This window comes from Saccopteryx leptura, chromosome 13, assembly GCF_036850995.1.
Source record: "Saccopteryx leptura isolate mSacLep1 chromosome 13, mSacLep1_pri_phased_curated, whole genome shotgun sequence".
Taxonomy (NCBI): domain Eukaryota; kingdom Metazoa; phylum Chordata; class Mammalia; order Chiroptera; family Emballonuridae; genus Saccopteryx; species Saccopteryx leptura.
The window spans coordinates 33,790,524-33,817,035 of NC_089515.1; the positions used below are offsets into that span (position 1 = coordinate 33,790,524).

Below are 26,512 nucleotides of genomic sequence, written 5' to 3' on the forward strand. Positions count from 1 at the left end.
AGGCTAAAAGAAGAATGGGGCGGGGTTGAGGGCGGGGTCTATGATGGGAACGCCTTCTCCCCCATGGCCGTCACCGTATTCGGGGGCTTTCTCTGAGCTTTTTTGAGGGTTCGGACCTTAAACTCGGTGTTTCTTTCAAAGAAGATGATTTGTGTTTATCCGCTATAGAAATGGAGCAAATTTCTATGCTTCCAGTGAGATAAACTCAGTATTTGAAGTGGAACTAACTCAATCTACGTCCTTGAGCATAATTCGCCCTTCTAAGTACCAGTTTTGCAGTGGATTCCAGAAAGGAATCCAGCCTTCCTGTCCTCTCCTTGGACTGAGCCTTCATCCTGACAAGAGTCAGGGGTGGAGCAATAAGAAGTGCAGCAGGTGAGGGAACTGAGAGGCACCTCCAGGAAGAAAACAGATTATGATCCCTGGAGGAAGCGAGTCAGGCATTTGCTTCAGATTGCTGCCCTCTGGCTTGAGATGTTGGTCAAGTCTGGACCATGGTTAGCATTTTTGAGAACTTTATTGCTAAAACGAAGAAGCACAGGAAGTATTTGGCCAGACCTTCCTTTCAGACCAGGCATAAACACAGCAGAGATTTAACACAAAGATGGAACAGTGGCAAAACATCCTCGGAAAGCAATGTGGCACATTGGTTAAATTCTAGATTAGGACTGAATTTAGCTTCTGACTGTCTCTAATTATCTATGTAATCTTGGATAGGTAGTTTAACCTTTCTGATCCTCAGTTTTCTAATCTGTAAAATGATGCAAATAAAAATGTCAACCTCATAGGGTGGTCATGAAAATTAAATGAGAAAATCCATGTAAAGTTCTTGGCATTTAGTGAATGCTCAATTGACACGAATCATTATTACACAAAAAGCAAGAAACTCCCATGTTACTAACTAGAATAGATGAGAAACTATGCAGAGATTTTTAAAGAATTTTAAAAATATATAACATAAGAAGATGAAGTTTGGTCCCTGCTTCCAAGAAGTCCACATTTCTGATGAAAATGTGAAAAGAACTGGGCTCCCTCATGTCTGTGGTGTAGATGTATTAGATAAGATTGGAGTGGGAGGAAGTCAGGGTAAAAAGTAAGTGAGGGCCTGACCAGATGGTGGCGCAGTGGATAGAGCGTCGGACTGGGATGCGGAAGGACCCAGGTTCGAGACCCCGAGGTTGCCAGATTGAGCGCGGGCTCATCTGGCTTGAGCAAAAAGCTCACCAGCTTGGACCCAAGGTCGCTCGCTCCAGCAAGGGGTTACTCAGTCTGCTGAAGGCCTGCGGTCAAGGCACATATGAGAAAGCAATCAATGAACAACTAAGAAGTCGCCAACGTGCAACGAAAAACTAATGATTGATGCTTCTCATCTCTCTCCGTTCCTGTCTGTCCCTGTCTATCTCTGCCTATGTAAAACAAACAAACAAACAAAAAGTAAGTGAGGGTGTGAATGTCATTCATTGCCCAGAGTTGAGAACAAGAACAAAATTACTTTCCAGAGAAATTTGCAGAGATTTTTTGAAAGACACATAGAGAGAGAGAGAGAAATCTCCCTGCTCAGCTTTGAGCCAAATGAGGAGTAAAGGAAAGTGGGAAAGGGATGGACTGTGTACATAGGGATGGCACCTGGCATCTGGGACCTGGTGCCTTGGCCAGCTGGGCCAGAAACCCCAATTCTGCATCTGCTCCCCAAGTGCCTCTGATCTGGAGGAACAAGGGACTAAAGTAAATCTGATAAATCCAGATTTAAATCTGATGAAGTAACCTCACAGGGTAATCTGATCATAAATTTATAATTGCTCAGGTCATGGTGGATAGTCACACCCCAAACGTAACTTCTTTCATAAGATTTATGTTTGCCTTAAGCAAGCCCTGTGCGTTGTTCTTGTGCGTCTAGTTGTTAACCATAAGCCCTGCATAAGTCGTAACCACCCTCAAGAGAGCAAAAATCTGAACTATTCTGTACCTTGCTTTCTCCCACCTTCATGTAATCTTCCTTATGTTCCCTCTTTAGTTCTAAATGTACAAAAGAATCTGAAAAACTATCATTCTCCAGAGCACTTGAGATTTTGCTTCCCAGCAATGTCATCAGTTGCCCCAGTACACTCTTATAAAAATTCTCTACAGATTTGAAAGTTTCTTCCCATTAATGCATGTATGTGACTGGGGACCCATGAGGGAGAGCTGTAAGCAGGAGGCTCATTGGCCTGGTAGCTTGTTTAGTTTTGTAATTGTCGCTGTTAAACCTGAAAAGCAATGTTTGCTCATTGTAGAGAGGGGCTGCCAGGCATGAATTGTGAGGAGGGGTCGTTTGCACAAGACCTCACAAGGTGATAATATTTTGATATTGAAAGTTCACTCCGAGGAATCCTAAGACAAAAATTTACAATTCATCTTTATTCATTTACAGAGAGAAATGTAACAGCCAATTATATTGGGTATTTCCTCTTGCTGACTTATATGGGAGAATTTTTATTAGCTAGTTGGTTAGTGATACTTCCTGACTTGGTTCCTGATTCAGGGTGCATTCTATTTTAAAAGGGTGGCTTTCTGGACACTGACTGCTCTGCCTGTTTTAGCTCCTTTTAAAATTTGATTTTAAGTCTGTGGGGTTATTACAATTGTCAAAATAAGAACATTCAAACCTCGGGAGAATTATCAGAGTTTATTTGAGTTAAACAGAGGACATGTCTGAAAGCAAGATCTCAATAGACTGAGAAAAGTATTTCCCAGAATGACAGTGTGTAGTTTTTTTTATACATTTGGAATTAAGAGAGATTCGAAAGCAAGGCAGGGAAATCTCTTTGGATTACAGGATAGTTAAGATTATGTGCTCTGTTGAGGGTGGTTCAGCTTCTGAGGGGGTCTGAAAAAGAGGCAATTTGGAGGTGCTTTAACCTAGGTGCACAAAAATGGTGAACAGTGTTTGTTTAAGGCAAAGATAACCTACTAGGGAAGTTCAAGGCTTATGTCATGACTACCACTACCATGACCTGCCCAGACAGGAATTTATAATTAGATCACTTTTGAGGTTACTTTTGCTTAGATTTAATACAGAGCCCCCTTTTCATCCACAGGTTGTTTTATTTGTATTCAGAGTATTGGTATACAATTCAATCATTTTGCTATCCTGCTGAAAAATACATCTCTAATAAGTACCCACTGCCAGTGAGGCATGGCATATGGAGTTAAGAGCATGGACTCTAGAACAGTGTTTTTTGTTTTTTTGTTTGTTTTTTTGTTGTTGTTGTTGTTTGTATTTTTCTGAAGCTGGAAATGGGGAGAGACAGTCAGACAGACTCCCGCATGCGCCCGACCGGGATCCACCCAGCACGCCCACCAGGGGCGACGCTCTGCCCACCAGGGGGCGATGCTCTGCCCCTCTGGGGCATCTCTCTGCCGCGACCAGAGCCACTCTAGCGCCTGGGGCAGAGGCCAAGGAGCCATCCCCAGCGCCCGGGCCATCTTTGCTCCAATGGAGCCTTGGCTGCGGGAGGGGAAGAGAGAGACAAAGAGGAAGGAGGGGGGGGGTGGAGAAGCAAATGGGTGCTTCTCCTATGTGCCCTGGCCGGGAATCGAACCCGGGTCCCCCACACGCCAGACCGACGCTCTACCGCTGAGCCAAGCGGCCAGGGCCTAGAACAGTGTTTTTTAACCATCAGTCCAGGGACCGATCCACCAGAACTTTCAAGCTGGTCTGGAAAGAGTTAACCACTCTGATGTTGTATGAAAATTATAGACCCAACAATTGTAGTCAAATTTGCTTGTGCTCAGAGTGATTTCTGCCTTAATGGTCCCCGACATAATTCTTCTATTTTCACTGGTCCCCAAGTGTAAAAATGTGGAAAACCACTGCTCAAGAAGAAAACTGCCTGTGTTCAGATCGTGGCTTCACTTCCTGTGAGAACTTGGGCAAACTGCTTGACTAAACTATGCCCTCTAGTTTTTTCGACTGTAATATGAGGAAGAAAAAAATAGGACTTACTTTATAGAATAAGGCAGTGGAAAATTAAATGAGACAGAATAAAATGCTGAGGATATCATCTTGCATGTAATGAGCACTCAGTAAATATTAGTTGTTAAGGTCTCTGGGCTAGTACCTGCCTGCCTACCTAGGCTCACTGATTGACTGTCTCACCTCACACATGATAGCCTACCAAAATCAAATGTCTTAAGATTCTCCATGATCACCATATGTTTTTGTTTAACTCTGTTTCAGATCACAAACAAACAACAGACACACATGTACACATCAATCTAACCATTCACACTCAGTCTAGCTGTCACCTCCTCCAGGATCCTACCCTGCTGGCCCATGCCTGCTCTGTCATCTTCGTCTTCTTCCGCAATTACACTCCCTTCATTGTGCTGTCACTGTCTGCGAGCTTCTTGCAGAGAGGAAATGTATCTTATTCATCTTCGCATACCATGTTTCCCTGCAAATAAGACAGCGTCTTATATTAATTTTTGCTCCTAAGACGCGCTAGGTCTGGCCTGACCTGTGGTGGCACAGTGGATAAAGCATCGACCTGGAAATGCTGAGGTCGCCGGTTCGAAACCCTGGGCTTGCCTGGTCAGGGCACTTATGGGAGTTGATGCTTCCTGCTCCTCCCCCTTCTCTCTCTCTGTCTCTCTCTCCTCTCCCTCTCTCTCTCCTTTCTAAAATGAATAAATTAAAAATAAAAATTTTAAAAAAAGTAAAGAAAGCCCTGGCCGGCTGGCTCAGTGGTAGAGCGTCGGCCTGGCGTGCAGAAGTCCTGGGTTCGATTCCCGGCCAGGGCACACAGGAGAAGCGCCCATCTGCTTCTCCACCCCTCCCCCTCTCCTTCCTCTCTGTCTCTCTCTTCCCCTCCCACAGCCGAGGCTCCATTGGAGCAAAGATGGCCCGGGCGCTGGGGATGGCTCCTTGGCCTCTGCCCCAGGCGCTAGAGTGGCTCTGGTCGCAATAGAGCGACACCCCGGAGGGGCAGAGCATCGCCCCCTGGTGGGCAGAGCGTCGCCCCCTGGTGGGCGTGCCGGGTGGATCCTGGTTGGGCGCGTGCGGGAGTCTGTCTGACTGTCTCTCCCTGTTTCCAGCTTCAGAAAAATTAAAAAACAAAACAAAACAAAAAAAAAAAAAAAAGAAAAGAAAAAAAAGTAAAGAAAAAATAAAAAGACGCGCTAGGTCTTATTTTCAGGGGATGTCTTATTTTTCCATGAACAAGAATTCACATTTATTGTTGAACAAAAAAATCAACATTTATTAATATACTGTAGTCATGTCATCACAAACATCAGCATAACCAGCCAAACTCTGAATTCCATCAAGAATCTCTTGTGACTCTATTTCCATGTACAACAATCTACCATTTCCCCCAAAATAAGACTGTTTTATATTAAAATTTGCTCCTAAAGACATGCTAGGTCTTAATTCAGGGAGGCCTTATATTTCTAAGCTTGAAATAAATTGCACTAGGTCTTATTTTCAGGGGATGTCTTCTTTTCGGGGAAACGGTAGCATTGAGCCTAGAACCAACTGGACTTTCAATAATCATTTGCTGAAGAACTGCATGTGTGCATGAATGAATGAAGACCCTTACATCTAGCAGACATTTTGATGAGGAATTTAATGTGAATAACAAGGCTTAACATGATTCTACTTTTTCCTGTTTCATTTTTCTAGCTTTATTTTAGAAAAAATATATATATATTTTTTGTATTTTTCTGAAGCTGGAAACGGGGAGAGACAGTCAGACAGACTCCCGCATGCGCCCGACCGGGATCCACCCGGCACGCCCACCAGGGGGCGACGCTCTGCCCACCAGGGGGCGATGCTCTGCCCCTCTGGGGCGTTGCTCTGCCACGACCAGAGCCACTCTAGCGCCTGGGGCAGAGGCCAAGGAGCCATCCCCAGCACCCGGGCCATCTTTGCTCCAATGGAGCCTTGGCTGCGGGAGGGGAAGAGAGAGACAGAGAGGAAGGAGGGGGGGGGAGGTGGAGAAGCAAATGTGTGCTTCTCCTATGTGCCCTGGCCGGGAATCGAACCCGGGTCCCCTGCACACCAGGCCGACGCTCTACCGCTGAGCCAACCGGCCAGGGCTTAGAAAATATTTAATACTGTACTGAACTTGGAGAAGGTCTGATTCATTCCTGTCTTATATTGCTCTTTCAGTTGCTTTGAATAATGAAAATATAATGGTGCCAAATATACAAGATACTTTATCTCTCCTACCCCCCATGTAGATTTAGTCACTGCCAGGCACTTTTTTAAAGGATGAAATTTAAGTATATTATATATTATTTCGAAACAGCATCTACTGCTATGCAACACCCTATAATTAAGCTAGTAAAAATAGTTTTTTAGCTCTAAAAAGCATTTTATTCTCAACCAGAATAATTCCTAAGAAGTATTTCAACAAATAGATGTTAACAATGAACCCTCTGTGTGTGCCAGTTTAAAATTGCTGTTAACTAATGCCTAAGATTCTGTGAAACTGGAATTGGAATAAGATATCATGAATCTATTTTCATTTCTCTTCTGTTAAATTCTCTGCTACTGGGATTACTTTGCTCCTCATGTCTAGATTTTTTGCCGTGCTTCTCCTCTCCCCTAAATATTCCTTTTCCTCTGTCCCTTTTGTCTCAATGCTCCAAGACAAGTCTAAGGTCACTTACCTATATATATATTTTTTATAAATAAATTTTTATTTTAATGGGGTGACATCAATAAATCAGGGTACATATATTCAAAGAAAACATTTCCAGGTTATCTTGTCATTCAGTTCTGCTGCATACCCATCACCAAAAGAGAGATCGTCCTCCATCACCCTCTATCCAGTTTTTTTTTGTACCCCTCCCCCTCCCCTTCTCCCACTCCCTCCTTCCCTCCCCCCACCCCCCGTAACCACCACACTCCTGTCCATGTCTCTTAGTCTCGCTTTTATGTCTCACCAATGTATGGAATCCTGCAGTTCTTGTTTTTTTCTGATTCGCTTATTTCACTCCACATAATGTTATCAAGATTCCACCATTCTGCTGTATCACTTACCTATATTAATGCACAAGTTTACTTAACAAAAAAGGTGAAGTATAATGAAACAGCAAAATACGAGATCCCCACTGAGATGAAGTTGGAAAGGGAGTAGGGCTCCAAAGACAGTGGGTTTGAATCCGTGGTGGGATTCAGCTGGTTCACACCGGGTAGGCAGGACCGATACCTAATTTTTGGTTGAGTTTGGTCAACTTGTTGTTAAAAATGGCACTTGTAATCAGGGTTCTCTCTAAAGTGGGTGCCTGGGCAGCTGCCCAATGTGAAAATCACAAATTTACATTTCTTACTCTTTTTTAACGTTCATCTGAAGAACAGTGTAGTCTAAGTGCCTGTAGTCATGCTCATTCCATCCATAGGTGAAAAAAATCTCAAGTGAGGACCCCAATCAAGAAGCAATATGGAAATATCTTTAACAGCTTTATTGTTTTTTGTCAGGTGTTATTTAATATTTTTTATTAATATTTTAATTTTTATTTTATTTATTCATTTTTTAGAGAGGAGAGAGAGGGAGAGAGAGAGACAGAGAGAGAGAGAGAAGAGAGAGAGAGAGGAGAGAGAGACGGGGGAGGAGCTGGAAGCATCAACTCCCATATGTGCCTTGACCAGGCAAGCCCAGGGTTTCGAACTGGCGACCTCAGCATTTCCAGGTCGGCGCTTTATCCACTGCGCCACCACAGGTCAGGCTATTTTTATTAATATTTTAAAACTCATAACATAATCTAGTTCTCTATACCTCTTTCACTGTTCTTTTTTTGTTTGTTTTAACTGAGAGGAGGGGAGATAAAGAGACTTCTACATGCACCCTGATTGGGATCCACTCAGCAACACAGCCTTGTCTGGGGCCAATGCTCTGCCCATCTGGGGCCATGCTTGCAACCAATTATTTTTAGAGCCTGAGGTGGAGGCTCCATGGAGCCATCCTCAGCACCCTGGGCCAATGCACTCAAACCAATTGAGCCATGGATGCAGGAAAAGAGAGAGAGAGAAGGGGGAGGAGGAGAGGTGGAGAAACAGATGGGTGCTTTTCCTGTGTGCCCTAACCGGGAATTGAACCTGGGACTTCCACACACTGGGTTGACACTCTATCACTGAGCCAACTGACCAGGGCTATTGTTCTTATTTAAGTATTAAATGCATGAAATAATAAACTACCTTTCGATATATTGTTTTTTTCACACTTAAAATGGTCATTAGGATAGAGAACTGGTTGTTAAATTATTTTAATCCCACCACTAGTTTAAATCCTGGCTCACGTTTTCAACTCTTTTGATCCTCCACTTCATCAGCCGGAAAGATAAACCCAGGAGTCCTAGCTCTTGGAATTGTTGAAAGCAGTGAATGGTAGACATGTGAGACCTGGCCTGTGGTCTTCACAAGCCGGGAAGTTCTACCAGGTCAGAACTTCGGCTTACTCTTTGCTAAAGCCCCAGCACCCAACACATGGTACTTGCAGACTCTCAAGTAGTTGTTGGACAAACATATCAGTGATGAATAAATGACTGATCACTGTGTTAATATACTGTTATCTCTAACTCTTACTCTTCTATGATTTTCCCAAAAGTCTATTTCTTACCGTGTTTGCTGGAATCTTATAGATTTACATGTAAAGTGGAAGTCCCGGGTTTGATTCCTGGACAGGGCACACAGGAGAGGCGCCCATCTGCTTCTCCACTCTTTCCCCTCTCCTATCTCTCTCTCTCTCCCCCTCCCGCAGCCAAGGCTCCATTGGAGCAAAGTAGGCCCGGGCGCTGAGGATGGCTCCATGGCCTCTGCCTCAGGTGCTAGAATGGCTCTGGCCACAACAGAGCAACACCCCAGATGGGCAGAGTGTTGCCCCCTGGTGGACATGCCGGGTGGATCTCGGTCAGGTGCATGCAGGAGTCTGTCTGTCTGCCTCCCCCTGCTTCTCACTTCGGAAAAATAAAAAAAAAAAAAAAAAGATTTACATGTAAAACCTGCCTGTGTTGGTAAATGGTGTGGTTTCCAGGCGTCTGCAGGACAGAGTCATCCGGTGGGTTTCCTGGTCTTACATAGTATATCCATTCTATCATGCCCACATTGGGGGCTTTTTAACCCCTACTTTCCTCTGTCAGTCAGAGCAATCTGGTATGTCTCCCATACTTTTTCCATGCTTCTAGGAGCCATCATAGCAGTGTGTCCATACTATTTCCAGAGGCCTTGTAGCTTGCAAAACCCAATATCCTGGGAGACTGCATTGTATTAATAAACTCTCTTTTATCCAAAATAATGTCCTGCACTGCCCCTTGGTCCTGCACCCTTAGTGTCTAGTCCCATGCATACTTTCTCATCCCCTGCCAGGACACAGTGGCTGTGCCTGTAGTTTATTCGGGGTGTGGTGACTTTCTATCTTCAGCAGGCCTAGCACACCCTCTGCACAATTACGTTGGGATTTAGTCCTGGAAACTGATCTAGTGGCCCGGAGCGGAGATGAAGACAGATCCTGAGGGGAGAATAAATTGTCCTGCTGTGAGAAGTCTCTGTGTCACCTCCAGGCCAAGTGGCAGGGTGCTTGTCCTTCATAAGGAGAAGCATGCTACTCCTGCAGGTTCAGAAGATTCAGGGGAATCTGGGGATTCAAGATTTTCAAGAGCATCAACCCAGACATTCCCAGCCCATATACCAGGGTCCCATTCTTTCCCAAGCATGGCCTTGACCTTGTCATAGGAAACCTGTCTTGGTTAGGAGTTCAATCTTTGGAGGTTGGCTTCTTTTGAGAGTAAGTCCTAGTCCCGATCCTGAGCTTTCTACACCCCTCTGCTGCAGGGGAGGAGGGCATCTGACTTTAATTCTTAACTTTTTATTACTGATTAACACTCTCAACTCTTTGTTACCCTATTCCAAAGTGTCAGTTGTGTTAGGGACCGAAAGCCAACAGGGTCTTTGCAGTTTGGGTTTTGGGGGGACAGAGGTGTGGGGAACTGGCAGTAAGCTGACAGTCTGCCCAACGCCCCCCCCACTTGTTCTGTGAAGTTGCTAAAGGCTATTCTGCTATGGTGCTGGATTGTTTATACTCATCCTGCCCCCCATGTCCCCTGGAAAGAAATCTCAGCATAATCAACCTGAACTGCCAGTTACAGCAGCTATTGGAATTTGAGAATGAATAGGAGACTTGGGTGTTAGGAAAGTTACAGCTTTTCCTATTATTGTCTGATTTTCTTTAATGTTTTAGTTACAATCCTCTGAACTATCATTTTGTTTCTTTCCTATTCTTTGCCTAGAAATTTGGACAGGGGACCCAAGGTAGATCTGTCTACAAATTTTTTTATGGCCGCCGAGATTTTTCTTGAAAAAGTTTTGATTAGTCTGATCCATCTTTATTCCCTCTCAAAAAATGCCCTGACTGGCCCTGGCTGGTTGGCTCAGTGGTAGAGCATTGGCCTAGCGTGCAGGAGTCCTGGGTTCAATTCCCGGCCAGGGCACAAAGGAGAAGCACCAATCTGCTTCTCCATCCCTCCCCCTCTCTTTCCTCTCTGTCTCTCTCTTCCCCTCCCACAGCCAAGGCTCCATTGGAGCAAAGTTGGCCTGGGCACTGAGGATGGCTCTGTGGCCTCTGCCTCAGGCGCTAGAATGGCTCTGGTTGCAACAGAGCAATGCCCCAGATGGGCGGAGCATCACCCCCTGGTGGGCATGCCGGGTGGATCCCGGTTGGGCGCATGCTGGAGTCTGTCTGACTGCCTCCCCATTTCCAACTTCAGAAAAATGCAAAAAAAAAAAAATTAAAAAATTAAAAAAAATATGCCCTGACTAAGATCAGGCAGGCATCTTTCTAATCTGGTTGTGCTCTGAAATCCTGGGTTCCTCTCTGGTTTGTCTGGTTCGTCTGATTCTTGTTTCTGTTTAGTCTTTATTTAATGTTATCTAAAAATGTGTCTGTTTTCAGGCCTGAATTAAGTTCTTACATGCAAAAATTGCAAATGCCAGTTCTAATATTGAAAAATAAAATGGTTTCATCCCTACTTTTTTTTTTAAAATTGGAACTTGTAAGGCATGATCACTTAAATTTAAATAGAATGAAATATGGATCCTAAAAACTTGCTAATTTGGTTGAGCTGATGCATCTGTTATTGCTAAGCAACAGTGGGTTTTATTTTTGTGTTTTTTTTTCTCTTGACTCATTCATGAAGCAGTCACTGCACTGTGAGGCTTGGGGCAGTGTGGATTTCCCTAACAAAAGTGTAAGTTTGTTTTTTTTTATAATAGAAAGATAATGAAGGTCATACTAAATTTTTTCAGCCTTATGTGCTCTCTAGATTGCCTGTTAATTAATAGAATAGAAATGTTTTTAAAAGTATGGGAGTGTTACTTAGAAAAGCATTTACTATATTTTGTCAGACTTTTGGAATTAACATGAGGACAGGTATTTCCTTACAAGCCTCAGGGTCAAAGCATTATAAAGCATGCCCAGCAAATGCTTAAAGATCAATTATAAAAAATAAAAAAGGGGTAGCATATCCTGGAACTTCTGCAAATCTTCTTCTTCTTTTTTTTTTCTTTTTTTTGCAAATCTTCTTTATCACACTTTTTACTTAAAAAATTTTTGGAATATTGATGTACAGGGCCATTCAGCAGCTTAGGGACTCTGGAATCCTACAAGGAAAGCCTTCCTGGAAGTGCAGTGGAGGGACCCGTTCACAGGAATCTGGCAAAGGCCAGACTCTGTTCTCCTATGGGGCCCGAGGATAAGTGTGTGTTCTTCCTAGATCTTCTGAGGCTCCTTGGTGGGTTCCTGAACGTTTGGTAGACACCATAAGCCAGGATGAGAGACTCACTTCACAAGACCAACTGTATAAGGCTTATTTCACTAACTTTCATCTCTTTCTCTGTCAAACCTGTTCCATCTATCAAATCCTCTTAGCACACTCCAAACCTCTTTCTCCTGCAAATTCCGACCTTCCTTCATTTGATCTAATTGATAATGCTGTCCTTCTGCCTTTTTCCAATCAGCTCCAGATATACATTAAAAAGTTTATATAGGCAGAAGAGGATCCTCAAACCCCTCAATGAAATCTTCTGAGCATGGCTTTTAAGGTCTATAATGACCAAGAGGAATAAGAAAAGGCAGACAGAGCCCAAAAAGATCAGGCAAAATACCAGCTCTTGTCATATGCTCTTAAAGGCTCCAACGCCCCTAAGGGGCCTATAAGACCCCATCAGGGCCCTGCTTCAAGTGTGGAAAGGAAGGTAATTGGACTAAAGCCTACCTGGCTTCTTGGCCCCCATGAGGGCCATGCCCTTGCTGGGGAAAAAAGAGACACTGGAAAGTAGGCTTCCCCCTCACTCCTCCAAGGGAGGGTTCAGTCTTTTCCGGCCCTACCCCAGCCACCTCTGACCTAACCTTGCCCAGCCTGCTTGGACTTGCCACTGAAAACCAAAGGTGCCCAGGGCTGTCAGCTCCATCTCACGTCACCATGGACAAGCCTCGGGTAATCATCCAAGTAGCAAGTAAGTCAATCTCATTTCTTATAGACACGGGGGCCACTTACTCTGCCTTGCCTGAATATTTGGGTTCTGCTCACACCTTGAAGATCTCTGTTGTGGGTGTTGATAGTTTTATTTTTCTCCTTGCTTTCCATGGATCCACTGCCTTCTTTAATACATAGTGTCTCTTTTACACACTCTTTTCTCCTCCTGTCTCAATGCCCCATGCCTATTTTAGGCTGGGACCTACTCTCCAAATTCAGAGCCCCCCCCCATCCTTTTTGCCCACTTCTGTTACGAATTTACTTCTATCACCCAGCATAGTGAATTCCAAGGTTCTCCACCCAAATGGCTGCAAAACTCCAAGGAAAGGCCCCATAGGTTCATCTCTCCAGGTTAAAGAAAACAGAAGCTCCATCTCCATACATGCTGCAATTGGCCCTTTCAGTCTACCCGAATCATTGCCAGAAATCCAGTATTGACATTAAGCTTGAGACAAAAGCTTAATGTGCTAAAAGCAGTGGTCATTGGGACTTTGGTGCTAGTTGCAGTTCCAGGGCCATGCAGACTTTTCCTGAATGTGTGTGACTCCTGCTCCTTCGGAGAGTTCTCAGACTGAAGTGGGGTTGGGTTGCATTTACAGATAATGTGGAGCAGTGATGGTGTCAACATGGACTTGGTGAAATTACATTAACATATTAAAGACATTCAAAACTGCCAAAATTCTATTTTAGATCCTGCTGTATTCACTAAGAATTTGCTTGATAATCTAAAGGCTTTAATCCTTTTATTGTATTAAGATACTTGTTTTGCATTGATACGTAAAGACACATGCAGTCCAATGTTCATTGCAGCATTGTTCACAGTGGCCAGGACATGGAAACAACCAAAAAGCCCGTCAATGGATGACTGGATAAAGAAGATGTGGCACATATGCACTATGGCAGGCGTCCCCAAACTACGGCCAGCAGGCCGCATGTGGCCACCTGAGGCCATTTATCTGGCCCCCCACCACACTCCCAGAAGGGGCACCTCTTTCATTGGTGGTCAGTGAGAGGAGCACTACTGTATGTGGCGGCCCTCCAACGGTCTGAGGGACAGTGAACTGGCCCCCTGTGTAAAAAGTTTGGGGACCTCTGCATGGAATACTACCCAGCCATAAGAAATGATGACTTCGGATCATTTACAGCAAAATGGTGGGATCTTGATAACATTATACGAAGTGAAATAAGTAAATCAGAAAAAACCAGGAACTGCATTATTCCATACGTAGGTGGGACTTAAAAGTGAAACTAAGAGACATTGATAAGAGTGTGGTGGTTATGGGGGGAGGGGGGAGAGGGAGAGGGAAAGGGGAGGGGGAGGGGCACAAAGAAAACTAGATAGAAGGTGACAGAAGACAACCTGACTTTGGGTAATGGGTATGCAACATAAGTGAACGACAAGATAACCTGGAGTTGTTATCTTTGAATATATGTATCCTGATTTATTGATGTCACCCCATTAAAAATAAAATTATTAAAAAAAAAAGATACTTGTTTTGGTATCTGTTAGCATTGGCTATTTTAATATTGTTTATTTTATATTTTTCCAGTTTGCCTCCAAATCGGAACATGGGAAATCAGATGAGTACGAATCACAGCACATGAATTGAAGTTAAAAAATAGAAAAGGGGGATATGTTGGGGACCAAAAGCCAACAGGGTCTTTGCAGTTTAGATTTTTGGGGGACAGAGGTGTGGGGAACTGGCAGTAAGCTGACAGTCTGCCCCCTATACACACACCTCACTTGTTCTGTGAAGTTGCTAAAGGCTATTTTGCTATGGTGCTGGATTGTTTATATCATCCTGCCCCTGATGTCCCCCAGAAAGACTGGAGGCAAGTTTCTTTTACCTTTTGTCTTGTGAAGTTAAGATGTTATGTATGGTAGAGGTTTTCTGCACTAGGTAAAATTCTTGGGTTGCCTTGGAAATGTGATCAGAGATCTCTTTGATTTGCTAATGGCCTTACTTTGCCCTATAAATAAAGCAGGAAGCAGGTGTTGAACACACTCTGTTCTTGCCATCAGCATTGCAGAGGCCTCCCAAGCCCATCCTTTTACTCTAAGCCTATTTTCTTAATTCCGTGCTGTTCCCACTCAGGACCTGGAATTACTAGCCGCACTGGTTCACGGCAAGTTGAGTTTAGCAATAGCCACCCAAATCCAAGTCCTTAGAGTTACTATTGTCTCCATGTAATTCCATGACAGCCATACAACGACCCATGAACATTACGCATTATCCACTAAAAATTTGGTGTTCTCCTGGAGGACAACTGTGATTGGCTCCAGCCACCTGCAACCATGAACATGAGCAGTAGGAAATGAATGGATTGTAATACTTGAGAATGTTTTATATTTTTAACATTATTATTTTTTTTATTAAAGATTTGTCTGTGAGCCAGATGCAGCCATCAAAAGAGCCACATCTGGCTTGCAAGCCATAGGTTCCTGATCCCTGAACTAATGCATTCACTTTCATTCATATACCAGCCCAGTTCACCATTGGTGATGTGGTAAGATACCAAAGAATGGTAAAACCAATATTAATATTTTAGGAGAGGAAAGAGGGAGTTTTTCTGGCTTGCAGAGTCATACTGTGTAAAAAAAAAAAACACCTTTTTACTAGGAAGCTTAAAAGGCAATTTATAGGCCTGACCTGTGGTGGCGCAGTGGATAAAGCATCGACCTGGAATGCTGAGGTTGCCGGTTCAAAACCCTGGGCTTGCCTGGTCAAGGCACATATGGGAGTTGATGCTTCCTGCTCCTCCCCCTGTTCTCTCTCTCTCTCTCTCCCTCTCTCTCTAATAAAAATGAATAAATAAAATCTAAAAAAAAAGGAAATAAAAGGCAGTTTATAATTTGGGCTAAGCATACAGAGAGATTTTGTAAATATGATTTTTATACTTGTGTGTGATTTGCACCAACTCAGGATAGACAACAACATTGTATTTTAAAGAGATTTTGTGCTGGGGAGACTTAGATTCCCCCTCCCCCACCTCTGTGAGAAACAGGGTAAACACCTAGCCAGGTGTGGGGAGGAGCAGGAGAGATTAAGCAAATCTTTTCCTCTCCTCTTTTTCTTTCTTTAATGGGCCATTCATGGACACTTAACCCCTGGTGCCATGTAGATTCCCCATCCCCTCTCCTGAAAACGTGTAATCAATGTATATACCTCTAGACAAAAGAATGGCAAATGAATCCTAGAAAATTTAGGAATATCTTTTTATATGTAGAACAACATTTTCCGCTATTGTATTACCTTGTAAGTTTTAATGTGTAGAAATATTTTTATAAATCTTATAGATGAATATTATAGACTTGCTAATAAATTGTGTCATCTCTCCCTCTCCTCCTTTTCTCATCAAAGGTATATAACCCACCTCAGGGCTGTGCTGATTTGGGTCAGCTATGCCCCGTGTTGGCCATATGTGGCCGGCATATTATTAAATCTCCTCCTTTTAATAAAACTTCTTAAAAATTCATTTGGACTTGGTGTCTCTATGTAAACCCGGCAGAACGTTACTTTACAACAGTGACACTTTACAATTGCATTGTGCCAGCAGCCCTCAGTGTTCCACTCACTACCAATGGTGGGATCCTTATAACTACCGGCCAGGTGATAAATGATTGAACCCCAAATCCCATCTTAGCCTCTGCTTTCTTGGACCACTTTTGACAGCAACTGTGACAGGTTGGATTCTCCAGGAAAAAAAATCATGAGATGGACATTAAGAGTGAAGGTCAATTCTTAGGAAGTATTCTTGAGTCTAACACTATAGTAGGAAGGAAAAAGAAGCAGGATTTTCAGTGATGCAGACCCAACACCAGCCTCAGCTGATGCCATGGGGAGCCCAGGAGCTGGGATGGCCCTGTAGATTATCACTACTTGGGACAAAGGAGCCAGGAGTTTATACTCCTGCATTGATCCATCATCAGAGGTAGGGCTCTTGAAAGGAAACATGACTTTGGACAAGGCAGTTTTCTTCAGTATGGGTAATCCCCAAAGTGGGTTAACAGTGGGGGACTTTTCTGTTAGCTCTTCCAGCAGCTGTGGGTATAAATTGTTTTTTCCTGGAGGGGGCTCTGGGTGGTGTATTGCAGCACACCCCACACTCTTACGTTCCACTAAAGCCAGTTCCATGACCACATCTGCCATTAATGGTGTGGGGTAGAACATACTTTTCATAGAAAAGCACTGCCAGTCACCCGGCAACATACTCTCCCAAATGAGGGGGTGCTTTGTGGGAAGCCAGAAGACTACAGAACATTACTTTTATGAGAGAAAATGCTTTAACTTGGAACTCTGTATTAACCAAACTGTCAATTCAAGATCATGGTAAAATTGGATGTGAGGGCGATCTGGCTGCAACATCTGTCACCCCATTGATCTCCAGGGTTGATTCGGTTGATCTGGCTGGCTAGGCGGGTGTCCCCTTCCTCCCTCGCCGCTCCATGTGCGTCCCTCCCAAGGCTGCGCGCTCTGTCGAAGAGGACGACCTTCCCCGCTAGAGGAGAGGACCGTTCTTCGGTCAAGGGTATACAAATAGCTGCGCTCCCCTGCTAGAACCTCCAAACAAGTCTCAAGATCATGGTAAAATAAAACCATTCAGAGAAGGAAAGTATATGCTCCATCTATATGAGAAAGTAAACCAAGAAAGAGGAGGTCATGGAGCCTCTAATAAGAGAGATGCAGAGGGAAAGGCGATAGGAAGGGAAGCCCCGGAGCAGCAGCCATGCAGTTGCTCTCCAACAAAATCATAGAAGATCAGAGCTGTGCAGAAGTCTCTGGAACAGGTTTCTTCAAGAAGATGAAGTTGAGCCTGACCAGGCAGTGAGTGGAGCAGTGGATAGAGTCAGTCTGGAATGCTGAGGACCCAGGTTCGAAAACCTGAGATTGCCAACTTGAGGGCAGGCTTAGCAGCTTGAGTGCAGGGTCACTGGCTTGAGCATGAGATCGTAGACATGACCCCATGGTCACTGGCTTGAGCCCAAAGGTTGCTGGCTTGAAGCTCAAATTTGCTGGCTTAAGCAAGGAGTCACTGGCTCGGCTGGAGTACCCCCTCTCCACTGGCCACGGACCATGAAGGCACATATGAGAAAGTAATCAATAAACAACTAGGGTGCTGCAACTATGAGTTGATGCTTCTCATCTCTTCCCTTCTGTCTGTCCCTGTCTGTCCCGCACCTCACACACACACACAAAAGATTAAGTTGATATAATACCTAATATGTTTGAACATTTTGAGAGATTTACACAATTTTTTTTAAGTGAGAGGTGGGTAGACAGACTCCTGCATGCACCCCATTGACCCCTGTCTGGGGCTGATGCTCAAGTACTGAGCTATTTTTAGCACCTGAGACTGATGCTCAGACCAACTGAGCTATCCTCAGTGCCTGGGCTATGCTCGAACCAACTGAGCCACTGGCTGCAGGAGGGGAAGAGGGAAAGAAGAGGGGCGGGGCAGGGAAGGAAGCAGATGATCCCTTCTCCTGTGTACCCTGACTGGGAATCAAATCCGAGGATGTCCATTCTCCTGTGTACCCTGACTGAGAATCAAATCCGAGGATGTCCATACACTGGGCCGACACTCTAGCCACTGAGCCAGCGCCAAGATTTACACAATTTGATGAGAGTTTAAAGTAAAAAAAGCAACCATGAGATATATTAACTCACACACAAAAAAGAAAGAAAAATAAAAATGTTGTATGAAGCACATCATAATATGCATTATGGCTCAGTTGTAAGTTGTGTTCATATAGTCACAATAATGCAACCATTTGGCCTAACAACTTTATGATATTACATGTACCTCCATTTTACAGATGAGATAACTGCAGAAATGGGAGGGGGTTTTAAGAAATCTGAGTATTCACATAGCTCAGAAGTGGTGAAGCAGAGACCCACACCCAGGTTGGCTGACTACTGACCCTGGGTTTTGTCCAGTGATCTTAATCACACTGCCTCACAGGCTCCCCAGATGACAAAGATTCTCTGCATGACTAAACTTGAACCAGACTCCTGAACCTTCTCCTAGTCCCATACATGCACTTCCTTGTAAAATTTAGTTTTTAGCAAGAACTCTACTATAAGTCACCTACTAAGTTCACCAGACACTCCCATGCCCACACATACACCCTCCACATCTGATCACCTTGCTATCTGATGGCATTTCTCATCTGCTATCATCCCCTAATTTCTGGTCACCTTGACCTGCCTGTATTCAGCAAGACTCCTGTTAGGTCTGTTTAGCTAGAATCCCCTTTCTCCCTGATATTTCTTTTGTGTGTGTGTGTGTGTGTGTATTTTTCTGAAGCTGGAAACGGGGAGAGACAGTCAGACAGACTCCCGCATGCGCCCGACCGGGATCCACCCGGCACGCCCACCAGGGGCGCCGCTCTGCCCACCAGGGGGCGATGCTCTGCCCACCAGGGGGCGATGCTCTGCCCCTCCGGGACGTCGCTTTGCCGAGACCAGAGCCACTCTAGCGCCTGGGGCAGAGGCCAAGGAGCCATCCCCAGCGCCCGGGCCATCTTTGCTCCAATGGAGCCTTGGCTGCGGGAGGGGAAGAGAGAGACAGAGAGGAAGGGGGGGGGTGGAGAAGCAAATGGGCGCTTCTCCTATGTGCCCTGGCCGGGAATCGAACCCGGGTCCCCTGCACGCCAGGCCGACGCTCTACCGCTGAGCCAACCGGCCAGGGCGATATTTCTTCCTAGTAATTTTCTATCCACTGACCCTCACCCTGCTTCTTGGCCATCAATCCCCACTTGCTCATGCTCTGTTTGGAGTTGAGCCCCACCTCTCCCCGCCACTGCAGAATTCCATCACGGTGGTCATTATGCCTATCTCAGTAGGCCCCCGCCCCTTAAATAAAGTCTTCCTTGCCTTTCTTTAACAAGTATCTTTGACTACAGATTTTTTTTTCTTTAACAAAGGAAGGGAAGACACTTCTCAGGTTTAGTTCCTGAAAGAGTAGAGAGCAGCTTTTCCATTTTAATTGGAGATTGTTAAGCAGCATTTGATGAATACCAGGAAAACTTAGGTGCCCAGCTCTCATCTACTAAGGATTTTTAAAGAAATATTATGGTAAGGCCTGACCTGTGGTGGCGCAGTGAATAAAGCGTCAACCTGGAAATGCTGAGGTCGCTGGTTCGAAACCCTGGGCTTGCCTGGTCAAGGCACATATGGGAGTTGATGCTTCCAGCTCCTCCTCCCTTCTCTCTCTCTCTGTCTCTCTCTCCTCTCTCTCTCTCTCTGTCTCTCTCTCTCCCTCTTTCTCTCCTCTCTAAAAATGAATAAATAAAAAAAGAAATATTATGGTAAATCTTTTTGAAAAAGCAAAGAATCAGCTCCCAATGCACTAATTTTGTAAAGCCATTATACATATTATTATTATTGCCTCCAAATTGGGTTCGCTTGAAATAAACTCAGTTGTTCCTCTGCCGTACAGTAGAGGGCACCCTTTAACAAATTAAAAAATTTTTTTTCTATAAGTGGTTGCTTAGTGGGTGTGTTCAAAAGCATGAGAAAAGAAACAGCAAAAGTAAAACTTTTGAAAAACGACGAAGTAAAGTTTTAAAACCCCAAAACCAATTAATTCGGTTTCACGAATTGAAACTAAAAGGCAGTAGCGTCTTAGTGGGCTGCTGATCTGCCCATGTTCATTCGCTCCAAATCCGTGTCAGTTGGATTTGTTACACGTAATTATTTTTAGTTGAGGTTTGGTGTTTTTCACTTCCACATTTCCCGAATTCATAAGTGAAGGTGCCTGTGGCACTGCGGAGACTGCGGGAGTTTGAGTATCAGTTTACACTAGCCTTCAGTAAATAACCCGTCAGAGATCCACCCATCGCCTTTCCCTTTTTCCTCCTCTCCGAAGTCCTCCAGCCTCCTCTCCGGGGCGGTGCTACCCAGAGCTCCAGCGTCTGTGTCTCCAAACTTCGTTTGCTGGAACCTGCTTTTCCCCCCATTCAGAGCCATGCTTCGTGTGATTGTGGAATCTGCCAGCAATATCCCTAAGACGAAATTTGGGAAACCGGATCCTATTGTTTCTGTTATTTTTAAGGGTAAGGAACAATTTCTTCTTTTTGTCAAGTCCTGTCTTAGAATGGTCCTTTTCTGGAGTCACGTTCTTTCAAAGTCTGCGTTTAGGTGACTGATAAAGCTAAATCTCTCTGGCTTTAGCTGGAGTTGGTTACTTGTGCAGGACAGGGAAGAGGACCGATTTTTGTGGAAGGCATTTAATTTTCCCCAGGGCTTTGAGATTCACTGAGTGATCTGTTATTTTAACTCTAATATAGTGATTTCTGTAATCCCTTGGAGGGAAAAAACGTATTTGTTAATAATCCTCAAATTCCAGGTATCAAAAAGGTCTGTGTTCGTTCAAAGTAAGAGTAACATGCATATTTTAATTGTGTGGGTCAGTGAGAAATGAGCAAAAGAGGAAAAACTGCGATTCAATCGTTCGAGGTACCATTACTCCATAAAACAGTCCTGCGGCAGCTTTTATTGCCACTGGCCTTCTGAGAGGTGGAGTGAAGTTAGTATTTTGGATTAGTTTGTTTTCCTGTTATTTTTGTGCCTCTTTGTAATTATTCATCTTTTCATGATGGGCTTTTTTTTTTTTTTTTTTTGTATGTTTAGTAGCTGTGAAATTGCTCATAGAGAAAAGAGCTATGATCAAAGCAAGGCTGCAGTTTGGTGATCTACTTGTAGTTTGGTCTCACTGAATGACCTTGGGCAAGGGACCTCATTTCTCTGGATGTCAGTTTTCTTTCTGCAGAATGAGTGTGGAGGTTTTAGACTAGATCGCGTGTCAGAGGCCCGTTGTAGTTCCAAAACATATTCTTCTGTGGCATTTAATTGCAGTGGAGGAGGCAGGCGCGGTTGACGTGTTGGCATTCTCCTAGGCCAGGGGTCCCCAAACTACGGCCCCCTGAGGCCATTTATTCAGCCCCCACCGCACTTCTGGAAGGGGCACCTCTTTCATTGGTGGTCAGTGAGAGGAGTACATTGACCATCTCATTAGCCAAAAGCACGCACATAGTTCCCATTGAAATACTGGTCAGTTTGTTGATTTAAATTCACTTGTTCTTTATTTTAAATATTGTATTTGTTCCTGTTTCATTTTTTTGCTTTAAAATAAGATATGTGCAGTGTGCATAGGGATTTGTTCATAGTTCTTTTTATAATCCGGCCCTCCAATGGTCTGAGGGACAGTGAACTGGCCCTCTGTGTAAAAAGTTTGAAGACCCCTGTCCTAGGCATTGTAAAATGGATTCCAGTTTTAGCTGGACTGATGTGTCTAAATCTGAGTTTAGGAGCTTTATCACTTCCCATTTGTCCAAGATCATTGATTGGTAAGAGCTCACTTCTTGGCAAAAGGGGTGAGTGGGAGAGAGGAGGGCAGAAAGAGCAGGAGCCTTGACCAGCCGGGTTTCCTGACCACGCCTCGGCGCATTTCTCTCTTCCTCCAGGAGCCTGACTACTACTTCTCCCTTCCAGTTTCTGGGTAATCTATGCCTTTCTCTTTTTCTGTTGTCTATTTTATGTCCCCATGTCTCTTCTTAAATCTCTTATGTGAAGATGAGCAAGAAAATACAAGAAATGAAACTCAAAGCTGCCAAATGGTTGTTTAGTTAAAGAAGTTTTTTGGAAGGTGAAAGTTAGACTCTTAGAGGACAGTGTGTTTTGGGAATCTGGCTAGTAAATATCATGTAGCTGTGTTATATCAGAGTTCATTGACATGTATTAGGTTAAAAAAATTTTTCCTTGAAGCTATTACATATTAGGGATATAACATAAAAAGTTAGTATCCTTTACCATTGACATATTGGGTTCAACCAGGTGATCTCATTATTTGAGGCATGTTATATATAGATCTAAACAAGGAATTAGAGTTTAACAGTATACTAAAATTTGACTTGTTATTTGTCTGGCATATCTATTGCATTGGTTAAAAATTTTAAACAACTAAATACATGTCTAAGGCTATAAATATTCAATTGAAAATAGAAAACTGGGCAAATACAGTCTCTCTATATTATTTACTACATTTTTTAACTCTAGTCTCTTTTCCAGTCTCCTTTTGTTGTACAAACCGAGTGGTAGTCATTCATTCATTCATCTGACAAGCCACCTGATAGAAGAAGCAACTGTGAACTCAGAGTAGGAACTCATAGTTTATATGGCTGATATAAACTAAATATCTGGGCCCTGGCCGGTTTCTCAGTGGATAGAGCATCAGCCCGGCATATGGATGGTTTGGGTTTGATTCCTGGTCAGGGCACACAGGAGAAACGACCATCTGCTTCCCCCTTCCCTCTCCCTCTTCCCTCCCTCTTCCCCTCTCACAGCCAGTGGCTCCATTGGTTCGAGTGTGACCCTGGGCACTGAGGATAGCTTGGTTGGATGGAGCACATCAGCCTCAGGTGCTGATAGGTACTGGAGCTCAGCCCCAGATCAGGTCACTGGGTGGAACTTGGTCGGGGTGCATGTGGGAGTCTGCCTCACTATCTTCCCTCTTCTCACCTAAAACATGCAAACAAACAAACAAACAAAAACTAAATATCTGATGACCTATTAAAACTTTTTTTTTTAATTTATTGATTTTAGAGACAGAGAGAAAGGGGTAGAAATAGAAACATCAACCTGTTGCTCCACCCATCCATGCATTTATTGGTTGATTGAGGCATGTGCCCCAGTCTGAGGCTGGAACTCACAACCTTGGCATATTTGGTTGATGCTCTAACCCAGTGGTCCCCAACCCCCGGGCCATTTGGTACTGGTCCGCAGAGTAAGAATAAATAACTTACATTATTTCCGTTTTATTTATATTTAAGTCTGAATGATGTTTTATTTTTAAAAAATGACCAGATTCCCTCTGTTACATCCGTCTAAGACTCACTCTTGACGCTTGTCTCGGTCACGTGATACTTTTATCCGTCCCACCCTAATGGCCGGTCCATGAAAATATTTTCTGACATTAAACCGGTCCATGGCCCAAAAAAGGTTGGGGACCACTGGATTATACGACAAAAAAGTGAAAATTCTTATCACCTATCCTTATTCTTTTTCTCTCTTAGTGTTTACTACTAAAAGGTTCGAACCACCCCTAACAGTTTGATTTGAATTGTTCCTGACTTTTTGTTGTAGATATGTAAGTTGTTCAAACAATGAACTGTTATCAACAATGCTGAAATGGACGACATCCTTATAGTACATACATACCCTTGTGAATCTTTCTGAAGTCAAGATTCCTTGGTCTTTTTGTGGTTTGTTTTTGTTTGTTTGTTTTTCTTGTCTTTTGTTTTAAAGATGGATTTGCCTAATATATCCATTGAGTTCCATTTTCCTTTTGCTCATCTCTTGCTTCTGTGTGGAATCTCTTGAAAAGATTGAAAGGAAATTTTCTTGCACATGTTTATAAGGTGGTTTTACAATGTGGCAACATTGCATTCATATGAAACATTAGACTCCTAGGGAGCAGGATGTTGCAACTCTAGCGATTTTCTCCTTCTATTCTTATGATATGGTCTATTCAACCAGCTAGAATTTTCTGTCACTTCTGGTCTTGTGCTAATCTTTGCCTCCAGGAATGGCTACTGCTGTTGTCTAGATGATCATCAAATAATTGTCATGTTATTACTAAACTTTCCAGATACATCTTATTTTATTTGGACATGTTTCTGGAGTGAAACCCTAGATATTTCTAGAATACCACCCTTCATCCCTGGAATGAGTTTATCAACTTTGTAATCTTGAGCAAATCACTTGACCCTTGAGAATATCTTATTTTTCTTCTTTTAAAAAATAAGACTATGATGGCTTATCTTTGTGGGGTCCAGGACGATTCACCCCAAGATGTGCCTTAGTAGTATGATTACTTTGAGCTTAAGGCAACTTTAGCCACAGGCTCAAGAGAAACTTTTGTCCTTCCTGTGACCAAGTCAAAAGTGCACCATGACTTTACGGACACACTGTATAACATCGTTTGGCTTTCTAGACTGAAAAAACCAACTGGTTAGAACATAAGAATGAAATACAAACCAGAATAGATATACCCAAACTTTTTTCAATATGTACAGTTGGCCTTTTGTACCTCATCCATGGATTCAGTCAATCCACTGAACAAACACAGTATTTTCACCCCAACTACCTAGAAGTATTTGAATTAGGGGCCTTGCCCATAATAAGCTATTATCAGAGATAACTTCTTTGGGTCTATGTGGTAGGTCAAGCTTCTTTTTACTAAAGGTCTGCTCTTATTATCATCCTGCATTGACCCTTTCAAGCCCCCCGCCCAAGGTGCATGCTTCATCCCGAACTCGGAGTGCCTTATACAACTCGATCCCCTTTTCTGTCTCTGAACTTCTGCCTGTGGGGTTTCTGATTCTCTCACGTATGCGGGGTTCTCATACATATATATCATATTAAATTTGATTATTTTCTCTCGCTAATCTGTCTTTTGTCTGTTCGATTATTATAGACCAGCCAGAAGAACGTTGGGAGTAAAGGAAATTTTGTTCCTCCCCCCACATCTGAAAGGGAATATATCTGTAGAGACCCCCAAAGGCTGTAATTTATGCAATGGAAACTTTTCTGACTATTCTTAGCATAATCCACTTTGCTATTTGAAAATATACAATTGAATTTTTTAAAAAGCAGATGTCTTTAAATAAGCAGAAAATCTATGAGATTCTATTTAAGAATGATGAAGTATTATGGAAGAAAGGTCCAGTGGGTCTCGTTCCCCTTCATCTATGAAGGTACCTCGGGAGTGTCTCGGGCACCTAAATTACCAAGGTGCACCATAGGGCTAGACAAGAAGATTCCCACTGGCTCAAATGGACACTCAACGCCATTTTGGTACTTTCATAGAATCACTGTATTGTACGGGCATCTCTCATTTTACTGTGCTTTGCTTTATTATGCTTTATAGATTTTGCTTTTTTTTTTCTTTACAAATTAAAGGCAGGACTCTTTGCCAGCAAAAAATATTATGGCTTGCTTTCTTATGATATTCTTTTTATTGTGGTAGTCTGGAACCAAACCAAATACATGAGATATGTGTGTATTTACAAAACGCTCCAGAAGGCAGAAATGTTTAATCTACTGAGTCATTCCCATCGCTTCCGGGAGAACAGCGCCTAGAGACTCAGCACCTGAGTAAGGAAAGTGGCCCCACCCTATTGAAGCATGGGAACACTCAAAAGTACATTTCTCAAAGGCATATTTTACAGGCTTTCAATCCTTTATAAAGCCACAACCACCTTTCAAAAATCAATCACTGTGGCTTGTTTGTCTTCCCCTCCTCCATGACATATCTTCTGTGCACACCCTCAAGACTAGTCCAGAGGCGCTGGTACTTGTCTGGTTTGGGTTTACTGGTGAGTTACTCCATCCCTGTGGGATTTGGCCCTGCCAAAGAGTATATAGGATTTTTATCAATATATTCTCTGCAACGCCTAGCACATCACTGATGTTAAATACACGTTCAATTTAAATTTAGTTTATTTTTGTTGTCAAGGTAACATTTGTTTATAACATTATGTAACTTTCAGGTGTACAACATTATAATTTGAGATCTGTAAATATTACATCATACTCACCACCAAAAGGCTAGTTTCCATCCATTGCAATTGTTGAACACACATTTTAAATGTTGACTGTGGAAGAAACAAGCTGGCAGGAGATCTGAGACATCTTAGAACAATGAAGTCACTAATTCTTGGTCTTGAAAGGGACCATCAGAAATCAGTGAATCTCCTTTGTGTGTGTGTGTGTGTGAGAGAGAGAGAGAGAGAGAGAGAGAGAGAGAGATGAGAAGCATCAACTCGAGTTGAGGCACCTTAGTTGTTCATCGACTGCTTTCTCATATGTGCCTTGACTGGGGCGGGGAGCTCCAGCCGAGCCAGTGACCCCTTGGTAAAGCCAGCGAGCGACCTTTGGGCTTAAGCCAGCAACCAAGGGGCCATGTCTATGATCCCATGCTTAAGCTGGCTTCC

General features: G+C 43.4%; 1 protein-coding gene across 5 annotated transcripts in view; it reads left to right on the forward strand.

Annotated features, from left to right (window-relative positions):
* Positions 1–20,317: 20,317 nt before the first annotated feature.
* Positions 20,318–26,512, forward strand: part of MYOF (myoferlin) — a 184,013-nt gene continuing 177,818 nt past the window's right edge. For all 5 annotated transcript variants that reach the window (XM_066355315.1, XM_066355318.1, XM_066355319.1 and 2 more), the window contains exon 1: positions 20,318–20,572. In XM_066355315.1, coding sequence (XP_066211412.1) covers positions 20,485–20,572 — 88 coding nt within the window. In that variant the 5' untranslated portion in view covers positions 20,318–20,484. The remainder of the gene's footprint in view (positions 20,573–26,512) is intronic.